The sequence below is a fragment of the Dicentrarchus labrax genome, unplaced genomic scaffold, assembly GCF_905237075.1.
Source record: "Dicentrarchus labrax unplaced genomic scaffold, dlabrax2021, whole genome shotgun sequence".
Taxonomy (NCBI): Eukaryota; Metazoa; Chordata; class Actinopteri; family Moronidae; genus Dicentrarchus; species Dicentrarchus labrax.
Window position 1 is genome coordinate 9,980,476 of NW_026136708.1, and position 21,940 is coordinate 10,002,415.

General features: G+C 40.5%; 1 protein-coding gene across 2 annotated transcripts; it reads left to right on the top strand.

Annotated features, from left to right (window-relative positions):
* Nucleotides 1-5,704: 5,704 nt before the first annotated feature.
* On the top strand, nt 5,705-18,895 carry vegfab (vascular endothelial growth factor Ab). Of its 2 annotated transcripts, XM_051408150.1 has the most exons (8): nt 5,705-6,649; nt 8,581-8,623; nt 9,492-9,688; nt 10,303-10,379; nt 12,592-12,624; nt 15,193-15,267; nt 16,892-17,035; nt 17,219-18,895. In XM_051408150.1, the coding sequence occupies exons 1-8, from the start codon at nt 6,596-6,598 to the stop codon at nt 17,238-17,240; spliced, it is 645 nt and encodes a 214-aa protein (XP_051264110.1). In that variant the 5' UTR covers nt 5,705-6,595; the 3' UTR covers nt 17,241-18,895. The 2 variants fall into 2 exon arrangements, with proteins under 2 accessions (XP_051264110.1, XP_051264112.1); XM_051408152.1 differs by lacking the exon at nt 15,193-15,267 and having other exon boundaries at nt 5,718-6,649.
* The last annotated feature ends 3,045 nt before the right edge of the window (nt 18,896-21,940 follow it).

Sequence of the window (21,940 nt, forward strand, 5' to 3'; positions counted from 1 at the left end):
CAGCAAATACAATCCATTAAATGGGTTGACATTTAGGATTGGATAAGATTTTACTTTGTATTCTCAATGAGGAATTTTACTTCTCTGGGTACTATTTAGACAGAATTAAATCAAACAATGAGATTAGCTTCGCTTAGCTCAACAAACGGATACCGGGGTTTGTGTCCTGTCTCCTACCAACAGTCAACACTGGTTCTCTTTATTCATGAGTAATCTCTCCAACATTTAAGAAGATTGAGTATAATATTCATAAGTATGCTTTAATTTGTGTAGAATCAAAAGAAAATAAGAATCGTGATGTTTTTTTTCACCATGGGTCACCTTCCATGGAGGCCATCATGTTGAACCAGAACCAACCAACCAACCAACCACAGGCCCTCGATGGGGCATTCGCACAATTGCAGCCACTGTACTTTCTCCTGCGTGCTTGGAAGGGGAGGGTGAAGCGAAGGAGTTGCAATGTGAAACTACACCACTAGACGCCACTAAATCCTACACACTGGTCCTTTAAAGCTGCAGCGATCAATATATTTATATTTAATGTGAAAGGAAACACGTAGTGATGATTCGACAGCTATTTTTTACAGGACTCTGCAGTTTCCCTCAGCTCTTCGAAACATTTTAGTTTAGTAAGTATCGTTTCCAGCCGCAGCAGACAGCTATTTTCAGCAAAAAGCTCTGATAAATTCACTATGCAAACAACTGACTGGGACAGCATCAGAAACTATTGATGTGTTATTTTAGAAGACACTGAGTATGACCTGTTTTGTTCTTTAAGTATAAAAACTTGCTAAAATATGCAAATAAGATTAAATAACACCAGCCATCTATCTTGGAAGAAAGCGTATAGCGTTAACAGAGGTGCTACTGCAGAAGCAATAATGTCACCACGCAGGATCAAGTTTTTCTTTTCCTCTCATAGAGATAAATATAGCATTTGAAGTAAGCAGTTATACATTTTCATGAAGACTGACATGAACCCATACTGCACAGGTCTTCACTCCCAGATTTGCTTGTTTCTGCTGTGACTTCCTGAACATGTGGTCCCTCAGTGCTAGTCCCAACATATTGGAATATGATCAATGTTGACAGGTTTAGCCTTTGGTCGGGTTAAAGTACAGTATATTCTCCCCTCTCTCGCTCTTTCCCATCATTTTTCTTCTTCACTGACCAAATAGGCTTATGAACTCTTTGAACTGCTTGACTGAGAGTACACAAAAACCAACTCACTTACTGGAACTTACCATAAGGAGATAAACTGAAGACAAGAAAGTGAGAGAGAGAGAGAGAGAGAGAGAGAGAGAGAGAGAAGCAATGAGGGGGTGGAAATTACCGCTCTATAAAGAAAAGGAAGAACATACAGGAGAAGAAAAGGGGAAAACATTTTTCTTGCTTGCTTAAGTACTTGAACTTTAGCTCTTACTTCATCTAAAAGCTTCTACTTATCTGCTCATCCTAATAAGAGAGCAGGATGGAGGAGGGTAATGAAGGTCGGGTGGACGTGTGCTGCCTCTGTGCGGCACACTCCTCACAGCTGGGCAGGGTCAGCGGTCACAACACTGATTGGCTGATGATTTATGTCACCGCTATCAGGAGTGAGTTAAGTCATCTGTGCCGCGTCGAGTCCAAATGGCCGTCAGACGTTTTCTTTGAGCAACGGAATGACTTTTGGTAAATGGTTACTAAAACAAAAAGAACTGCTTTGTTACTGGGAATTGGGACCCAAGGAGTCATCTTTTCCTGTAACTTTCAATTACACACATCCCTATTCCTGAAAGCTGTAACAGTAGATGTATCATTTTTTAAACCTTAATCTGAGACGCACACATATTTGCACGTACATGATGGGCCCTCTGCTACAGCACAATGCCTGACACAAGTCACACACATACACCTCACTAATATTTCAGGCATGTTCATAAATGTGCTCACACGTATGCAGCTCGGTCACATGGCGCTTAGCGGTGAATGTTATCAGAACACATTATCGGGGCATACTGTGAAGGTTAATTCCTGGATAATTTATATAAGATTGGTGAAGAGGTCGACTCTGATAACTCAGTCAGAAGCACCTTGCAGTGCAAATCACTCCCTTCCACACACTTGCCAGCAGCTTATGCTTTTACGAACACACGCCAAGAGTCTAAGACTCACTTCATACAAAAGGGAGTGTACCAGGCGGAAAGGAGGAGAGGGAACAGAGAGGAAGAATGTGTCATTTGGCTCCAGGTGATAAAACAGTGTGGCAGTCAGCCATTAGGCTTTTGGTAATGGAATGCGTCTGTTACATTATACATTTAAACAATGTGACTTTCATCCTCACATGCCCTCTCTCTCTCTCTCTCTCTCTCTCTCTCTCTCTCTCTCTCTCTCTCTCTCTCTCACACACACACACACACACACACACACACACACACACACACACACACACTGTTGTTTCTTCAGGGGAAAATCATTAATTGATCATTTAAGGACAATAAAGAATATAAATTCAACTTCTGTACATTTATTTTGTGTTTGAGGCCCCCTTTTACTGCCCATATTTATAAATATTATCCATCTGAGCACAATAGAAACTAAAGTATTTAAAGAATAAAAGCAAAGTACATGACAAAAATACAGTCTAGGTCTCCCGGCTAGCTCAGTGGGTAGAGCTGGCGACCCATGTACCAAGGCTCAGTCCTTGCTGCAGTGGCCAAGGGTTCGAATCTGACCTGCGGCCCTTTGCTGCGTGTCATCCCCTCTCTCTGCCCCCCTTTCCTGTCTGTCTTCAGCTGTCACTATAATAAAGGCAATAAAAGCCCAAAAAATACAGTCTACGTTTTCTTAGTGATAGCGATTAAATGTATTTCCACTCGCAATTGTTTCCCTATATAGATGTTTTCATAGTTAGTGGTGGGGTCCGCCATTTTCTGCGTGGGTCACAAGCTGCTTATCTATTTCCAAGGAATGCACAGGAAACAATGCATACAGGTAATCCAGCATTACTGTTTATAATTTTATCTCACTGATAGAAGTGTTTACTGTTCACTCTTCTAACGCTGTATCAGAGCTGAATGAAGTTACTGATAATGCTAACTGAACACTTCTCGCTGCTGCTACCTCACATTAAAATAATTTAACTTGTGAAACATGAGGTTGCTTTTATTGTGAAGCAGCCACAGGAAACACAATGTATTTGTCACGAGGTTAGCACCGAAAAAGCATCTTCAAAACAAGACATAGAAATTTTGTCTTGCACTGTATTTCTCACAAAGTAGCGGCTTTAGGTGTATTTGCTGAAGTTTATTAATTAAAGCGCACTTGCTGTCCCCACAGCACAGACAGGAATCGCCCTGACTTCCTGGTACCATGATGACGTTTAAAAAATGTGCATCGATGTGCAGATCAATGCAGAGGAGGCTGTTTGATGTACTTTCAAGAAAGGACCACTTCATTAAACTCTGTGTGTGTTTACGCATGTGTATGTATGTAGTCAGCAGGAACTGGGATTACACTCACACATGTAACCTAGTGTATCCACAGTAACCTTGCCCAGTTGCGTGCATACACACGCATACACATACACACACACACACACACACACACACACACACACAACAAACCCATACACACACTGAGTCAGCAGAAACAGGAGCTTGGTGACACCTTTAATGAACCCAAGTGTTATTCTTCAATTAAAATACGGATGGGTACCGAGCCAAGAAACTCCTCTCAGGACTGCTCCAGTTACATGACAGCCGAATCCTTCTCATCATGAAAGCTCTCTTTCTCCTTATCTATCACTCACTCTGCATCTCTGCTTTCTTGCTCCATCATGCCTCAATTATCTCCCCTGTAAAGTCTCATTGTGTGTGTCTCTCTCTCTCTCTCTCTCTCTCTCTCTCTCTCTCTCTCTCTCTCTTTCTCTTTTCTCCCTCATTCCATCTATATGCATGGTAAGTTATGAGTTGTAGCAAGCAAGCCTAACTTGTCAGGCACATAGCTGCCAACTTATGTCATTACATACTTATCAGTTCTTTCCACTTCCTCTGTGTCTGTCAATGTGTCATTGTGCAGCAGGTAGGCACAGCATTAGTCCTGCAGCAGCATGTTGGTCCAGCAGAGGGCATCACTACTATGCGGAGCTGTCACAGGCACAAATTATATTATCTAGCTATATTACAGACATAGTAACTCAAATAGCATGGCCCTACACATTTGACATACCATATGCCTTTCATTTCTGGTTAATGTTTTGTTAAAATGTTTACTTTTTAGGCTTAAATATAAATCAGATCAGTCTCTTCAAACTCATTTCACTGAATGCCATTTTTTCCTTTTCATAAGCGTTTGCCTCCAGGAGAAAAAGTGCATTTAGGCTTTTAAATAAAACACAAATTTCCCCTTATTAAGCCAAATAAAGTTCATATAGTTGGATGTGTGAGCTTCACTGTGCAGAATGATCTCAGTGCAGAGTTTGACACTAGAAGAATGTTTTCGCATTCATCTGCTGAAAGTGGAAAGTTTTTCTGTGTTCATTGAAAATCTGGTTTTAAGGGGCGGGGCAACGTGACATTACGAATAGTTTGGAAGTATTCAACTTCAGCTGTGATGTAGAAACTTGAAGTCACAAGCGTACTAGGAGACATTTTGTGTCCAGCAGGAAAACTTTAAAAATAAATGCAGTTTGCATATTCAGTTATTTTAATGAGGTAGAAGAAGCAAACGCCTTTTAGGGATTTTAATGTGGATTATTTTACTTTTTTGCCTAAAAAACAAGTCAGACTCCCTTAATACATATCTGGAGGGAATCTTGAAGTAAATGAAAGCTCTCCACCACAGACATACACATGCTCAGTCAGCCAGTGTTGGAGAGAAGAGGCTGCTAGCTATGTATGCTGTCCTTAATAACATCATCTTCATCATCAAGGAGCTGTGTGAAGCTGTTTCAGTTTATATAGTCTCCTTTTCCCTCTGTATTCCCTCTTCTTCCTCGTCGTGACATCGCAGCTGCTGTCCCGAAGAAGAGGGAGAAAAAACGGAGTCTGACTTGTGGTCATCCTCGACCACCTGACCGGGACATCACACAGAAACTCCATTCTCCGTCAGTGAGGTGACGGGGAGGAAGTCACGACGCGAATAATCCTACTTTCCATGAGTGTGTGCGTGCTGGCGAGCACCGACCGGCGCGATGCGGCGGCAACTCATGCAGTCACACACTCACTGCACGGCAACGTTTTCCGGCGCACGCACTCATAGGCTACACATAGATTTATAGGCTACGTGTCCGGACACACACGCTCTCCTGCAACCCCGAGAAGCCACAAGGATAGACAATATTTGCCCTAATATGACCAGAGCAACTGGAAAATGAGAAGGTGTGGCACTTTACATTAGCCAGACTGAATACACGTCTGATCTATTTATATGATATTTTATTAATATGAATTGTATTATTTATTTGTTTAAAAATGACACAAGGGATGCATCCAAGGTCATAATACGGCTAAAATGTAATTTCCTCCCAGAGAATGGGTTCGGAAATAGATTTATATTCCATATTAAACAACAAGGACTATATACAACTGTATAAATCACAACAATAACAACACATAATTCAGTTGCTGTATTTTATTATATTTTGCATTTCGGGTTGGGTTTTAAAGCTGCAGCCGGCGTTTGACATGTGGAGATGATGAAATGGATTAAACGCATGGAAACAGTGGATGATATTTCAGCCGGTGACGCTCAAGTATAAAACACCACAACCACAGTATCAGGATGCCTTCATTCCTTTTTCTAGGATAATAGAAAAATACACCCTCGCTTCTGAACTCAGCTCTGCGTTTTTAATAGCTTACTGGTGATGTGGTCACATGAGTCGACGTTTGATAGATAGAAACTTTTGAAAGAGACATGAGTAGCTCGCAGTGCTGTATGTCAGCCCACAGAGGACACCCCTCCCCTGTTTTAATGATCGTCCAATCATCCACTGCTCGTAGGCTAGTCCCACTACAGAGCCACAGTATGGAGAGACCGAGACAGAGGTGGACGCGTTGTGTCTTAACAGAGAGAGCTGAGCCGCTTAGTGCGCACTGACAGAGGAATTAAAAAAAGAATCCCAGAGCACAGAGACAAAGTTTTGTGGGACGCGTATCTCTCGGCGCGGTTTTCTTTTTCACTGAACGTCATCCTGGTCCATGGGTTCAAGTTCCACATAGGAGTAGGCTACAAGTTTCCAATGGACAGATACACGGAGACGGCTGGCGCAACAAGCATGGGATTATTTTTGTAATGTGGATTGCCATTCCCTTGCAAGAAAATAAAGGTCTGCTGCGGAACAATGTGAGACGTTATGCGTCTTGGATTCTCGTGTTTCTGGATATCTTGAAAATCATTGGCAACAGTTGAGAAGGAAGACGTTATGCGCAAAGGATTGTATGCTGCGACCCCGGGACCAACATGGATTTGCCATTACAACCCCCTGCCCCTTATTTAGAGAAGTTGTAGCCGGTCCACTTGTGTTGTTGTACTTGTGTTTTGAGAACAAATTGCCACATTGGCCTCTTGGATTTTAACACGTCGCCTGCCTTTGGATTGGATTTCCAACACCATGAACTTTATTGACAGTTTGACACTAATATTTTTGACGCTGTCAGCTGTCAAGGTGAGTTGCAGAGAGCAAAGTGGACAAAAACAGGGGGAAAAACGACCTCTATTTGCGAAATGTAGCCACTGGTCATTAATGTGTAGCTCGTCCTTGCCTTTCCTCTGGCTAGGTCATCGCTCGTGTTTAAACAAGCTGAAATGTTTAGTGGCTTCAGGGAGGTTTAAACAGCCATTACGCATAGCCGACACTATATAAACCTAACCCACACACTCGTGGGCGGTGCGCTTTTTGTGTTGCAAATGCGGTATAGGTGATGGTTTTTAAATAATGTTGTGAAGTTTGACGCTGGGTGATTGCAGGCCTGTTCTAAAACCACCTTGGAGATATTATGACGCTTTAAAGGCGCAGTGGCTCCATTCTGAATTAGGACGTGTGAGCAGGTTCACTTCTGGCACTGAGACTACTCCGCTTCAATAAGAGATTTTACTTTGTCACACTGAACTCAACACTTAGTGTCAAAACAAAACCAGCAGCACTTCACATATTAATCCGGCTGACAACGAGAATTTAAATGGTTGTTTCACAGGGCGCTGTAAATCGTTTTCCATATAATCATTAATCGAGTGCAGTGCGCCCAGGCAGGCTTTGAGAAAAGGTTTCAAGGTGAAAAAAAAAAATACAACAACATTCAACTTTATTAGGGGGGGTGCATATCTGACAGCAGTGATTATTTCTAATAGGAGTTTGCCCCCTCAGAGGAAGCAAGGATGTTTTAGGTTGCAACACAAGTTCTCCCTCGAGCATCTCATGCCTAAGTTAATGAAATAGTCCCCCTCCAGAGTCTAGTTAAGTGTTTATTTAACTAACTTGTTGATTTAATGACAGCTAATCCACCCAATCAACGCTTAATATCAGGATGCTGCCTCAACTGCTAATAATCAGTCGGCCTATCATCACAAGGTTTAGGGGCCGGTGTTCGCAGCCTGACACCCATCAATTAATAATACAGTATATCGTGTTTTTGGGGGGGTTGGGGTCTCTCAGCCCACAAGGTTGGACCCTCTCACGCCACCAGAAGGGGGAGGAGACTGCGGCACCAACACATCCAGACCCCCCCTTTCTTTAAACTTTTCATTAAGAAATGGAGAAAGGTTTCTCACCGAATACAAACTGGTGCTACAGGACTGGGTCTCACTCAATATTGGCGATATATTGCGTGAGTTGCGCGCGCTTGTGTGTGAGAAAGGGAGCGCGTGTGTGTGTGTGGGGGGGGGGGGGTGAAGGCCAGATAAAGTTGTGCGTAATGATGGACGGTTGCCAAAAATCCTTTGTAGTCCGACTGTTGTGGTGACAGCTACCCCCTGTGAGGGAAAGTAGCAGGCTGAAATTCTTACCGGTTTTAATGGCTACAGTCATTAATCCGAGTTGCCAAGAGGCAGCTGAGGCACACATTAACTGAAACAAAACCATCACCGTAATTTAACAATTGTGTCATGTAGCTGATATGGTAGAATTCAGGTCAGCTGGTTTGGCACATTGATCTGGTCAAATGTTTGGCCATATAAGGCCTTATGCACAACATATAACAGGCTGTATGATAATGATAATAATCACACAGGCAACTTCATTAAGTATATTTATTAAATATTAATAACTACTATTTTTACTTGAAAACGCGACATTGATGGACATATTCCCAGATGTGGTGTAGGATAAGAATCATGCTCTTTAAAACTGTAGTAACGATATTTTTCTATGCTTATAGAAGAACATTTGACTTTCAATCGTCCTATATTGTGTAAAGCCCAAGATAACATACATAATGTGGTTTTTCAATTCTGGAAGTAGCCAACAGAAATGTCAAAATGTAAATATATTTTTTGCGCAACTGTGGATAAGTGAAAGGCATGCACAGTGTTTTTTCCGAACTCTTGCACAATCTACTGTAACTAACAGCTTGCTTTTTCCCCCTCTTTTTTTACTTGCAGAGTGCCCACATACCGAAGCCAACAGAAAGAGGTCCACATGACGGTAGGTGTCCCATAGGGCACCGTGGGAATACAGTCTGCACTGGAAAGAAAGGGCTGGTTTGAGGTTCACCTTGACATTGAAGGGAAATGATCGCCTCCTGGTGGACAATTTAATTGCTTAACCCTGCCCATATGTATCCCCCAAACTCTCCCTTTCAGCAAACAAGAGCCGTTTCACCCCAACACTTGGATGTTTCCATCCTGTACAGCATTCCTTCTTGTTTGAGGTTAAGCTGGGGAAATGTTATGGTGACCAGATTCATTTATAGAATGGAATTTCACCCTCTTGGCCCACAATTTCATTTTGCACAATCCCAGCATTGCCCAATCTAATTTGGACAATCAAGAAGCTGAACTTCATGATATTGTTCAGGCCCAGTATATTTGGTTTGGCTTCCCAGAGGGCTGTCAGGCTGGGGTTGTTCTAGGCCCTTGAGTGATATTTTGGAGGTGTTGCCTGTCTGTGTGCTAATATCTTTTTCAAGAAAAGAACTTCTGCAAAGACAGAGACGGGGGAAGTAGACTGAAGGTGAAAAAACAGACTATTGCAGATTATTGCAGAGCTTAAGACAGATATATAGATAGAGGGCTTGTAAATTCCAATGGGAAATTGGTTGAGTGTATGTAAAAGCAGGTAAATCTGTTTACTTGGATAAACTTAGTGCTTCTCAATGGAATAACACATGTGTATGTATGTGTTTCATCTCAGCTCTTCTGACTCCCCTGTGAGCCTGCCAGCCTTTTTTAGTTCACGTCTACTTTTAGGTGTTTGTTATTGTTACAGCACTGTAGTATTCAAGAGTGAATGGTTTAGACTAGAGCTCTGCTGCCATTTTATAACCCCTGTACACTGTGACTCTGTCTCCCAGTGATCCCTTTAATGGAGGTGTACAACAAGAGTTTGTGTCAGCCTCGGGAGCTGCTGGTGGAGATTTTGCAGGAGTATCCGGAGGAGGTGGAGCACATCTTTATCCCGTCCTGCGTGGTGTTGACACGCTGCGCCGGCTGCTGCAATGATGAGATGCTGCAGTGCATGCCCACATCCAGCTATAACATTACAATGGAGGTGAGTAGCTTTATCTACAATAGCAATAGATGTTTTGTGCAGTGGGGTTCACAGGGATGGGTTTAATGCTTTATTTTTGCCCAAATGTGACACCAGAGGGGCATAGGCTCCTCAAGTGTCCCTCTGATTAGCCACGAGCTCTCCAAGAACCCTTATGGCTGACATAGGTGCCCTTTTTGTTAATCCAAGTTTGCTCAATGGCTTTGGGCAGTTAAATCCACCGTATTGCCCCTAATTGTATTTTGAAAATGTGTCATTTCTAATAAGATGTGAAGACCCTATCAAACTGTATATCTCTTGTTCATGGGTAAAAGAAAATGCATGTTTCCATCCACTAGTGTTTATGTAAAAAGACGTCAATAAAACAGTATTAGTCAAACCTCAGACAGTGGAAAACAATGTGGAAAATGTGATGCAAATATGGTATTTATGGTAGTTTCATGTATTCATTTGAGGAACCTTACAATCTCTCCATGCGCATTTGATGTTTCATCTGCTGAAATGTTTCATCTCTTCAGTTGTGCTGACAAGTTTGAGACTTAGATGTAGAATAAGAAGCTTAGGAATACTGTGGATCAATGTGACAATTTATCTTTCTTCTCTTTTTTTTACAGATTAAAAGAATAAAACCCCAAAGGCAACAAAATGATATTTTCATGAGTTTTACTGAACACAGCGCATGTGAGTGTAGGTAAGAAAGCCTGAACACACACTGCAACACACACACAATGTGACACATTTAACAGATGCATATCAGGTACATTCACACCTTATCTTTGCTTCTTTTACTTCACCGATCTTAAAAAGACCCCCATATTGCTTCACTTTATCCTCTTTCCATCACATTACTCAAGTAGAGGAGACAACAGTGCTACCTAATCCTTTGTTTGCCTTTTGTAGCATGTAGAGGTCATTTCTGGAACTACATAGGTGTAATAGCTTTAGTTATTGATCTCTTAGATAAATACTGTGTCCTCTTTGTGGCCTCTAGTCACAGTAAGTCGACTACCTCTGGTTAGACATGAGGTACAATGTGTTGTGTTTTATACATTTTACAGATCAGTTTGTTATTCTGTCTCTTGTTGTGAAAGGCAGCTAATATAATCTGTTGAAGCCTGGTGTAAAGTCGGAGATTAAGTGTTGCAACTACATGTGGATCGAATTAGTGACATGTTCTTGTGCTGGCGTTTAAGCTTGACTGGCATGAGGGAATTGGTTGGTTTCCAAAAGTGAAACGAGGAAAAAGTAAACATTTCATCTTTATGTTGTCTTCTCCAAATAATTCTGTCACTATTCAGGCCAATCATTAACAAATTTGTCAACTTTCATTGCTCTTGGGTCTCTGTTGGAAGCTGCTGTGGTGAGACGCATCCCTTCCTGATGTTTTGTCAGGCTCTGTTCATTTTGGTGGCTGAGATTTGAGTTGTGTGACATGAATTAGTAAAAATTATGACACAGGAACACAGAGGGGACATGCACTTTTACGGGAAATCTGAAAAGCAAACAAACATTGTAGGGAGGACAATTGGCTGAGGACAAGTCCTGTTGCTACTGTTTTTTGTTGTTTTTTTAGTTTAGTTTTTTTTTTACTTGCTGGTCTCTGTGACTATGTAAAACCATTTAGATGTAGCTATACATTTTTAAGGCACCTCTTAAAAAAACTTTTGAGACTGATCACTCTATTTAGCACTGTGTTAAATCATTTACTTCACTATACTTACACAGGCATTAAGTGCTATAAACAGATCATCAAGTCACTGCCAACATGTTAGATGTTTCCGAATAGTCCGAGAAACAAATGTCACATGACTTCTAACCAGTGGTGTAAAGTAATTAAGTACATTCCTTCCATTCATTTTGATGTACTTGTGTTATCTTTCATTTATGCTACTACTGCAATTAGCAGTGACCTTATACAGCTCTGATACAGCTGCAGGAGATGAAACAGTAAACATTAATATCAAAGTTACAAACAGTAACACTGGACTAAATGCGGCGTCATTACTAATGAATCTCTCGTGCATTTTGTGACCATTTTGAACAGTATACCTTTAAACCATCTAAATTTAAGTGCCATTTTTATCTACAGATGGCGTGAGTTGCCTTCTGTGGATCCTGTCATGTCGAACTGCCACGTTTCTACCGTAGTCCAGAAGGGACAAACCAAACAACCCTGTAGATTGGCACTTTCACGTTTTTTGCGAGTTTCACGGCCACCATAGTTTCTCCTACATTCTCTTTCCCAGGTTGTCAGATACAGATGCCAGCAGTGTTCAGTTAGTTGCAATTTGCAACTTCATCTCTAGATGCCACTAAATTCTACACACTGGTCCTTTATGTAAAGTGCATATGCACACATACACATATACCTTAATGCTTTATTCAGAATATTTATGTAGAGTTATTGTACCAGTTTTTCAAATAGAAACTTGGCCGTGAGTTGACCTTTTCGAATGAAACACATTTCTCAACACGTTTGAATAACTGTTGCCAGCAAATTTATTGCTCCACACTGTTATCGGCAAGGGTCGTCAAATGGTGAGAAGTGAAACAAACCTAACAACCTGCTATTGTAGTTGTGTGTGTGTGTGCGTGTGTCTGTGTCTGTGTGTAACCATCAGTGAACACACCCCTTTGTGTGCCTGTCTATTGAGTGTGTACACTGCATTATTTCACAACAAATCTGGTTCATTTGCTAAGCCAAACATTTGAAAGTGAAAGACAGTTTTATCACAGTTTCTGGTAAAGGACGATGACATAACATGATTTGAAAAGATTGATGGGAGCCCACAGATGCTGATAATGAACCTCTGGTCTCCGGTTGATCTTGATATGTATCTGTTTACCAGGAAACAACAGCACGCTGTGATCTAATGCCAGGTTGTTTTGTTCCTGCCTTTCAGGTTAAAGAAAGAAGTGAAAGAACAGAAAGAAAAGTGAGTACAGAACTCTTTCTGCATGGAGGTTGGGCTTTTTTGTTTTTTAGGGGTAAACAATGAGGACTTGAGATTTGATCTATTTCCTGTTTTTCTCTACAAACAAACTCTCACTCTCAGTCTTCTTCAACTCTCGGCCTTTCTGACTTTACTCCACGTGTCCTTTTCCTCTGTCTCTCCATTTTCTTTCACACAGTCACACTCAAACACACACAAAAAAAACATCCGTAATGATACTATTTCATTGAAATTCCAGCAGACAAGCTACTACATGAGATTAGCATGCAGCTCTCAGGTAATGAGCACGGGGAATACCAGCTCAATCCATTCAGGTGAATGAGTGACACTTAACGAGGTCATTGCCCTCTCTATACCTGTCCTTTACTCCTTTCCTCCCTTTTCTATCTCATCTTTACATTCCTTTCCTCCCTTCTTTACTGTTTACATCCTATTTATTTCTGTTACTCCTGTTACTGGTTGCTCTGATATAGATAACAGTGTTTTTGAAGACCTGTTAAACTTTTGTGTTTATGGTCCTTGCTGAAGTGTTCTTCCCATTCCATGCAACAGAAGACAGTGTGCTAAGGGTCATTAAAACTCTAATCCTCCTTCCGTGAACAGTCGTTAATATCTTTCTATTGCAGGGTGGATGTTGCTTGTATTTTGGTTTAATGTCAGGTCGTCTGTCATATAGATAAGGACTAGTTTTCAGACCTCCTCTTTAACCTTGTCTTAACTGTTTACGAGTTGGTGGTGTGCGCCTACGAAGTGATGGTCTTAGGGTCGTTCAACTCCTGTTTCTGATGCTTTCATACTTTCATGTTAGTTTTAACGTTGGCTGCTGACCTCTCAGTAGTGACGGGTCCACAGTGAAACTGGAACTGAATTCTGAAGAAGTAAAGAAGGAAATTACATTTTTATGCATTTTATCCTTATTGAATGGCGTCATTCAATTTGTGACCTCAGCTATTGGATGAACTGTCACCACAGTTGGTAAATACATTCATGGTCGGCAGAGGATGAATTCTGATAACTGATCCCCCGACTGTTCATATCGCTCCATCATGAGGTCAATGAGGTCATCAGCCTTAGCATGCTAACACACTAAACTAAGATGGTGAGCATGGTAAAGAAAAAATAATAACTGAAACATCATCATTTAGGTCAAAGCACAACCTCACAAAGCTGCTAGCATGGCTGTAGACTCTTTGTCTTTGATTTTACTTTATCCAGTAGTGGGCTCTAGTTGCCCGGTGAAGAACCTATATTTAAATCCAATATTCCCACCGACTGAGCGGGCTACTTCCGCCTGCACAGCAAACTTAATGTACGTTCCAGCAAAGAAGACGAAGACCAGAGCAGCACCGTCTGTGGCAATATTGGATTTAATTTTTCATGTTTCGACAAGGAAAACATTTTATCACTCCAAGCTGAAAGCAGACACCTGTGAGATCATTAAAATACTGTAACATACAGATTGCTGACGTCACAAATGCTCAGTCTGACTCTTTAATGTGTTTCGCAAATATAATCATTTCTGAATATACCATACCTGCACCCCAGCTTTGGCCAAAAACTCATCATGGTGAGGTCAAAAGAGTTTTTTTTTTACCATCACACATTCTGCTTTAAAATATCTGCCTTTAAGCACTGTATACATAGTAGCCATCAGTGTCTATAGAGACATGTCACAGCATTGTTTCTATTTGAGTATCACAAAATTATTCTGTATAGCCGTACATAAATCCTTTACAGCAAAAGTTTGTGCAACCCAGCTTGTATTAGAACACGCACCCTGATATTTTAATCTAGTCTGCACTCCAGGTGTGTGCTTTACAAGCTTGTTTTCATTGTGCTGTGATCTGAAACTAGCTGAATCAGCCATAAAGTGTTGACCCAGATAGGCTCAAAGATGCAGTTTTGGTGAATTCCAAGTTCATTGTCCTCAGCCCATCTGGGAAATTTCAGAACAAGCCGCCAACTTTTAATTGCTTACATGCAAAGTCATTGTACTGGTTTTTCAAACAATATTATTTTTTACCCAAGTTGGACAATAAAGCAGGTTTTTACGTGGAACATTTGATATTCATCAGATTCTCAAACTACAGGAGTGTCTGGAAATCGCTTACAGTAAACTGCATTAGTGTGGGTTTGTCTCTAAACAAATCAGGAAACATTCAATAGGTTATTCTTCAAAAAGTACATTTTTGTCAATTGCAACAAATTGTCAAGTTGTTGCATTTTTTGTGTCGCAATCTTTGAACTTCAAAACGTGGGAACTTTTCCATTTTTGACATATTACATATACTCATGTGAACTCTGCCTGATGCCTTTCTCATAATATGATCATATACGTTATCATCCAGCCACTAACAACAATCAAATTATGCAATAACCTGTTTTGAATGAGTGATTGTTTGGCTCTTTTATTTACAGAATTAAAAAAAAAAGATTTGTATTAATCAGTGCTGGCTTTAGCAATCATCAGCTAAGGACTTTCTAAACACATCAGTTAACACCTCAGTCTCTCAGGCATCTCTCTGCGTTGTTGTCCTCTTTGTCTTACAGAAAATCCCGAAAAGGCAAGGGTAAAGGCCTAAAGAGAAAACGAAAGAAAAACCGTGACAAAACAATTCACGATGCGTATGTCAGCTCCGCCTTCTCCACCTACCTGCACCTGAGTGTTGCGCTTCTCATAATTAAGCTCATTTGGGAGGAGCTTTTTTGCCCCTTTTAACGTGCAGCATTTAATTTGCCCGTTAGCCACAGCAATTAGCATGTTGCTTCCTCGTATTGTCCTAATTTTGTCTCGTCAGTCATGTTCTACATACTCTGCCTTGTTTGCTAACACGTTTTGCTAACTTAGCTTTAGCAAAACTTTATATAACAGCTATAACCAGGCAAGTACAGCAGACACCCTAGCCTTATTCCACCTCATAAGAATTGAATCCTAACCCATCTCCACCCGTAAAAAAAAAATACCCAGCTAATCTTCCCCAACCTTACCAGCTCCTTGTTGCATAAAATCTCTCTCTGTGGATGAGATTGGGACGATGGTTGGGATGAGATACAGCAGTGTATTATTAAAAACAGTAGAAACTTGAGGTACAAGTTGCTCCTAACATCTTCATCAGATAGGTAGTTTTATGATTGATATTGGACATGTTTAAAGAAGCTGGAATAAACAGATCGGCTGTTAGCTGTAACTTGAACCTTCTACTGAAACAGATCACAGCTCCACCAGCATGGCTTTGCAGACTTGCTCATACTGTCCTGGTATCTATGCTGGGATCACCAGGATTGTAATCATAGTCCTGTGTTCAGTGTTGAGTCTGTGCCGCTTTGCTGTGTCTCGTACCTGTCTCTTTCCACTCTTTGTTCTTTTTATCTTTACAAACAGGTTTTGCTGTCTCATGCATAATGCTGGTACGTTTTATGTAATGTAAAGATATGACTGATGGCTATCTATTGCCTTTTTTTTCTTTTTGCTAGGGGGGATTTGTAAACCAGCAAATTGTTTAGCAAGTACTGGTTTGTGTCTTTCTTTTCCTGCTTTTGTCTCTTTTGAAACTATACAAAAGCACCCGTATTTTATTCAAAAATAATATAAAGATGATGTTTCTTCGGTGCTCATACTGTGAAAGAATACGTGTCTTTGTGTTCATTTGTAATTTGTATATTAAGATGTCAATGGAGTATCTGAGCCTTCATCTGTCCATTTTCTACTCCCTGCTAAGAAATGTCATTCAAACCACTTTCAGCCTCTGTTCTTAATCTAATGTCTCTCTGTGGGAAATATAGTTCTCAGTTTTCACTCAATAAAATGAAATCTTTCTTAACAGTGCACCAAGCAGACCCTTGAGTCTTCTTTATCAAGAGTTGACTATTTGTAAGAGTGAGAGTGTGCTGTCATTGACCTGCAATATGTGTCGTTTTGTGTTGCATGAACCAATCCAGAGCTTAGCTCACTGCATGTCTAACACGCACAAGGCATTTGTGAGCGGTCCAATCAACGAAGGAAGGTTTGGGGGGCGTGGAGGAGGGTAATTTTACTGCTTGAATGTCTGCCCGCTCTGTGGGAACCTGTGTGCAATACTACCCAACTGTCACGAGTACAACTTGTCGGGCAGTGGCTTGATAGAGCAAACTGGAGCATATGAAAGGGTTGACCTAAGGGCGCCCTTTCTTATGGGTGGTAATTGTACACTGTGATAATCTGCCTCTCTCCCTCTTCCTCCCACCTCTGTCTCTGTCTGTCCCTATCCAGTGTTTGTGAGCCATGCTGTGATCACTGCTCAGAGAGGCGAAAACGTTTGTTCGTGCAGGATTCTGCAACCTGCCGGTGCTCCTGCAAACACACAGATGAATACTGTAAAGAACGCCAGCTAGAGCTCAACGAGAGGACCTGCAAGTAAGTGCTGTCGGTGAAGAGAGCCAAAGTGGCTGTTCCAGTAGGATTAAAGTCTCATTCGAAAACACAATGTCATCTGTCATGTGGACACAAAGATGAGCCCAAATAAGTGCTAATGAACTGAAAACACTCCTGTCTACTTTTCTCGGTCCTATAACTGTTTATTCTTTTCCTCTTGTTTAGATGTGACAAGCCGAGAAGATGAAAGAGGTGGGAGCACCAGATGTACAAGATGAAGGAATATTCTAGAGATATTTCAGAGCACAGCACTTTGACCGTTGAACCGTAAGCTCTTCTTTTCTGTGGAAAGCATTCCCCTTGGACTGACTGAGAGAGAACAAAAAAGAAAGACAGACCTGAAGTTTCCTCCCACTGTATATCTGTGTGTATATAGACCATGTTAAAAGAAAAAAAGAGTACAGAATTGTTATGCTGCTACAGAAACAAATAACTAAACCCGTCATTTGACAAAAAGCAAATAGCCGCCATGTGGTTTTGCATTTCTAACAGGCTTGTGATGCAGGTGTAGTCTTGTTGTGAATTCCTTGTATGCAATTACTTCACTGGATATGAGTCTACTGTGGTTGTGTGTCAATCATAAATTGCAAAACCTCTCAATCTAAGATATATTTAACTGCTAAAACAGCGGGTGAGGCTGAAGAGGACAAGGGAGCATTTCAAAAATGATGGATGGATTTTCGTCTGTCAATGTCTACTTTTGCTTTTGGAGTACGACAGCAGGACAAGCGGGACAGCTGATGGACATCTTGAAACCTTCTCTACACGATATCACTTCCTCTCCTGTGAGGACATTGCAGGACTGACATGGACTTACACAATGTCTCCATTGTGATCAGCCTGCAAGAGAAGAGACTCTGGAGTGCCAAATACTTTTAAAGGGATACTGATTGTCAATATAGCATCTAATATTTTGTTATGCCCTACATGAAAACCACTGAAAACATCCAATACTGTAGTTTGATTCCATTTGAGAAACTGTGCCTCACAAAATGTTCTGAGAAATCTTTCGACTGCTTTTTAAATTATTTTTATTTCCTTTTTCAGGAGAGGGGATTGTCAAAGTAGTTGAACTCAATACAGAATCTATTGATTACATATCTTCTTATCTGAACCTGTACATGTACTTGTACTTAATATGCCTAATAGTCCATTCTAGATAATTTATAATGTTATAGAGTATTTTCAGTATTCAGTCTTCTACCCATATTTAATTTGGTCTATTTATATATGCAGTGTTATGTATCTGTAGCTGTCCTTTCTCCCCCAATGTGTAAAGTCACTGATGGCTGCGCTCAGCATGGAGACCCTCTGTGCTTTTCTACGACTCAAACAGAACAAAAAGAAAAATCAAAAATTATTTGTTAACATTCCCTAAATGGATCATTTGTACTGGTGTGCTGATGACATCTCCTCTGGATTTTTCAACCCCTTGTATCTAAGGATGTGGGTGCTGTGTAGAATTTGTGTGTATCTGTGTGTTTGTGTACATGTGTGTGTATGAGTGTGTGTTTCACGTGCATTTGCCGGTGTGCACATCTGTGTGCAAGTGTTAGTAAGTTGTATTTAAGTATTTAAATAAGTAGTGGAGCTGTGTTTTGTCCGTCCTGCAAGATGCAAATACAAATAAATTACTGCTAGCAGCTCAGCATACACTACCACAACACCACTGTTTTAAATTTGGATAACAATTTTCATCCTTTCTGCCATCAGTCATAGAGCTCTTATTATTAGTTATTTTTGTCTCTACTTCACTATTAACATGTTTTCTGTCTCTATGTAAAACAGTAAACATATTTATTTTCAAATTATATTGTTTTTATATAAAATAAGAAAAAGGTTGCTGTGTTTTGAATGCTGTGTTTTCAAGAGATTTCATCAGGCAACATTGGTTATCCATGTTTTTGTGTGGCAAGCTGATGCTCACACGTCTAAGAGTCCCTACAGAATGTAATCTGAAAGGAAATAGATCAGAGAAACAAGAAATTCCTGCACGCGTTTCATGACAGACAGGCAGATATTCAGCCTTATGAATAAAATGGCACTTTGAAGCAGTGTGCAGTAATTTCATCTGTTAAATCAATCTGTAGATAACCATTTAGGAGAGCTTTCTGAGAATTGTTGTGATACCTAAGATAGCATTTTTCAGTTGCCAAAGGATTATGTAACAGCAAAATAATCTGTCATGGGAAAATGGGAACAAACTATTAGAATTACGCAACACAAGCGGTTTGGTTAGGTAATGGTTTTCCTGCACATTATGGGCAGAAGCACCTGTGATTGGAGGGCTGGGTTTTAAAAAAAATTCGGGGTTTTTTACTTAAGATCAAGTTTAAAGCAGTTATGGTGCTGGTAAGAGATGGCTGGACTAAAGTAACGGCGTCGTGTGGTTAAAGTTAGGGTAGGACCATCTCTGCCCATAATTGCACAAAAACACCATTCTATCCACACTGAATGCTCATTAACCTTAGGGTGAATTTAGCATCACATTACATTACATCACTGACATTTGCACAGTTGGAAAAAATGCAACCTCCCTCATTCTGCCGCAAAGGGCTCCAGGAAAAGTCCGTCAGAAAAGTTTAACCTGACGTTTTGCTGTAACACGATACAGAATCATCAAGGAAACATTCCCTTCTAGTAGGTTATTTTGAAGCTTTAATAGGGTCATGATACTGTTAATCTCGCAATTACCAAGAAACTAATGGATCTATTACTTAAACCAGCCTTTCTGGATCATCAGCTCACCGGTTGTTCAGTATCATGCAAAAATCCTGAATCAGATCTCCTAAACTAGTGAGTCATTTTTAAGGTGATGTTTCACTTGATTGACTGAGCGAGGTGAATGAGGAGCTTACTTACATCGAGAAACAATGCCTCATAAAAATGTATGTAATGAAAACTCTGGATTGACTGCAGTATTGGGCTACCACCTCTATTGGCCCTTTTCCACCACAGTAACTTTTCCAGGAACCCAGGAACCTTTTCAGGAACTCAGAAACAAAACCTGGAACAAAGGTACCTGGAACATGTTTCCAGTTTTGATTCATGGGCTGCTCTTTCTGCCACTTCACTAGACCAGTTTTTTCCAAAGTCCCTCTTTTCTTGGCAAAGAAATTCTCACTTTTTGGGCCTTTTGCTGTAACAGGCATTTTACAACAAACTGAAGCCGAACAGAAAACAGTCAGATTATCACGTCACCTGTCCCCATTTAGTCCAGCAGGGAGGACAAAGAGCAGTTTTAGCTACTAGAGCATGGGATTAGTGACTTACTTAGTGACACGTAGCTGATCTCTAGGCCCCTGGACAAAATCTAGCCTGTATGAATGTAGATTAAGTGGAGGTTTTTGGATCTTTGGCCATGTTTGTTTTGAAACTTTCTCCTTCTTATCCCCATTGCTTGCTGCTTCCAACTAGATTAGCTCCTGCATGGCAATAATGCTCTGCTCTGCTCGCCTTGACTCATTCTCTTTATGTACATACCTATATAAAGTGCACCATATAATCCCTGCAAATTGTGGGGGCCCCCTTCACTGGCTAAACACCCCAAAGAATGTTATAAACCATCTAATCTGTAATTTCCCAGAAACACAGAACCCAGTGAGCAGGCTAGTCTAGCCTGTTGGCTAAACTGTGTTGATTTATCATCAGTTTGGACTGTTCTGACATGTAAGATATCAAAGGGGGGGGGATTACTTATTGTTTGGGTGATTGTAAGTGTGATGCCACCAAAAATGTATGTATATATTTTTCTGGAGAGGCAATACATTATACACACACAGATACAATATATCATTTTAGTTAATGACAGTTAAAGAAAATCCAACATCAACTCAATCCCCTGAATTAATTGGCCTTTCACAGTCTTTAAAGAGGTTGTTATTTCTCTAATGTATAAACATATAATGTGATTCTTCAAGCCCAGAGAACAGCTGAGTGTTATTATGGTAAGGAGAAGTACATTATTCCTTGTTTTATGTAACCTTTAAAACATATTCTGACCCTTTAAGAGCAAAGAGAAAATCCTTCATCGTGCACATCAAAGATTAATTCACCAGTGGCAAGTGTAAACTCTCTGTGTGTGTGTGTGAGAGAGAGAGAGTGAGAGAGAGAGAGAGAGAGAGAGAGAGAGAAAGCTGCTTCCTTTTCCTTTCAATTCCAATTTTAAAAAGTATTATGACTCCTAGACTCCCATTTGGTCATTGGACAGTTCCTTGTCACGCGTGGTAGATTGTAAAGAGAATAGGGTAGAAAAACGTGATTGAGGATTTATCAGAGCCGGTGTTCTTATCTGGGAAAAGTTTAAATGAAAAGTGTTGAATGTAATCTGCAGTCTTATGCTGTTTGCTGATGATGCAACTCTGCCTTCTTTAAATTAAACAAGTCATTGCAGGAGAGTGACTAACACACCACATACAAATCACAAGATATAGTGATACTGTTGATCCTGTCATCATGTCACCACACCATAGTATTTTCAAATTTTCTCTTGTATTGAAATTTACATTACAACCATATTAGTTTGGGCCATAATTCACCTATAGGTTAGGTTAATATGCTCAACAGCCACCAATCCAGAATTGTTTGACCCATATGTTCCCCTGAGAACAGCTACCAATGAGAACAAGGATACACAAATATAAAACCTGTTTTCTTACATTTTGCTCCTTTTATTTAGACCACAAAATATCCAATAATATTTAATTGGGTTAAGGTTGGGCCCTTCAAGCTGCCTGAGGCTCATATGTATTTGGCCTCATTGAACTGTTGTAAAACTGTTCCCAGCAGTGTTACATACACATGAATAATGATGTGACGTATACTGACCACAACAAACAACAAAAAGAGCCGCTTGTGAAAAATAAATTAAAAATAAAATGAAACACC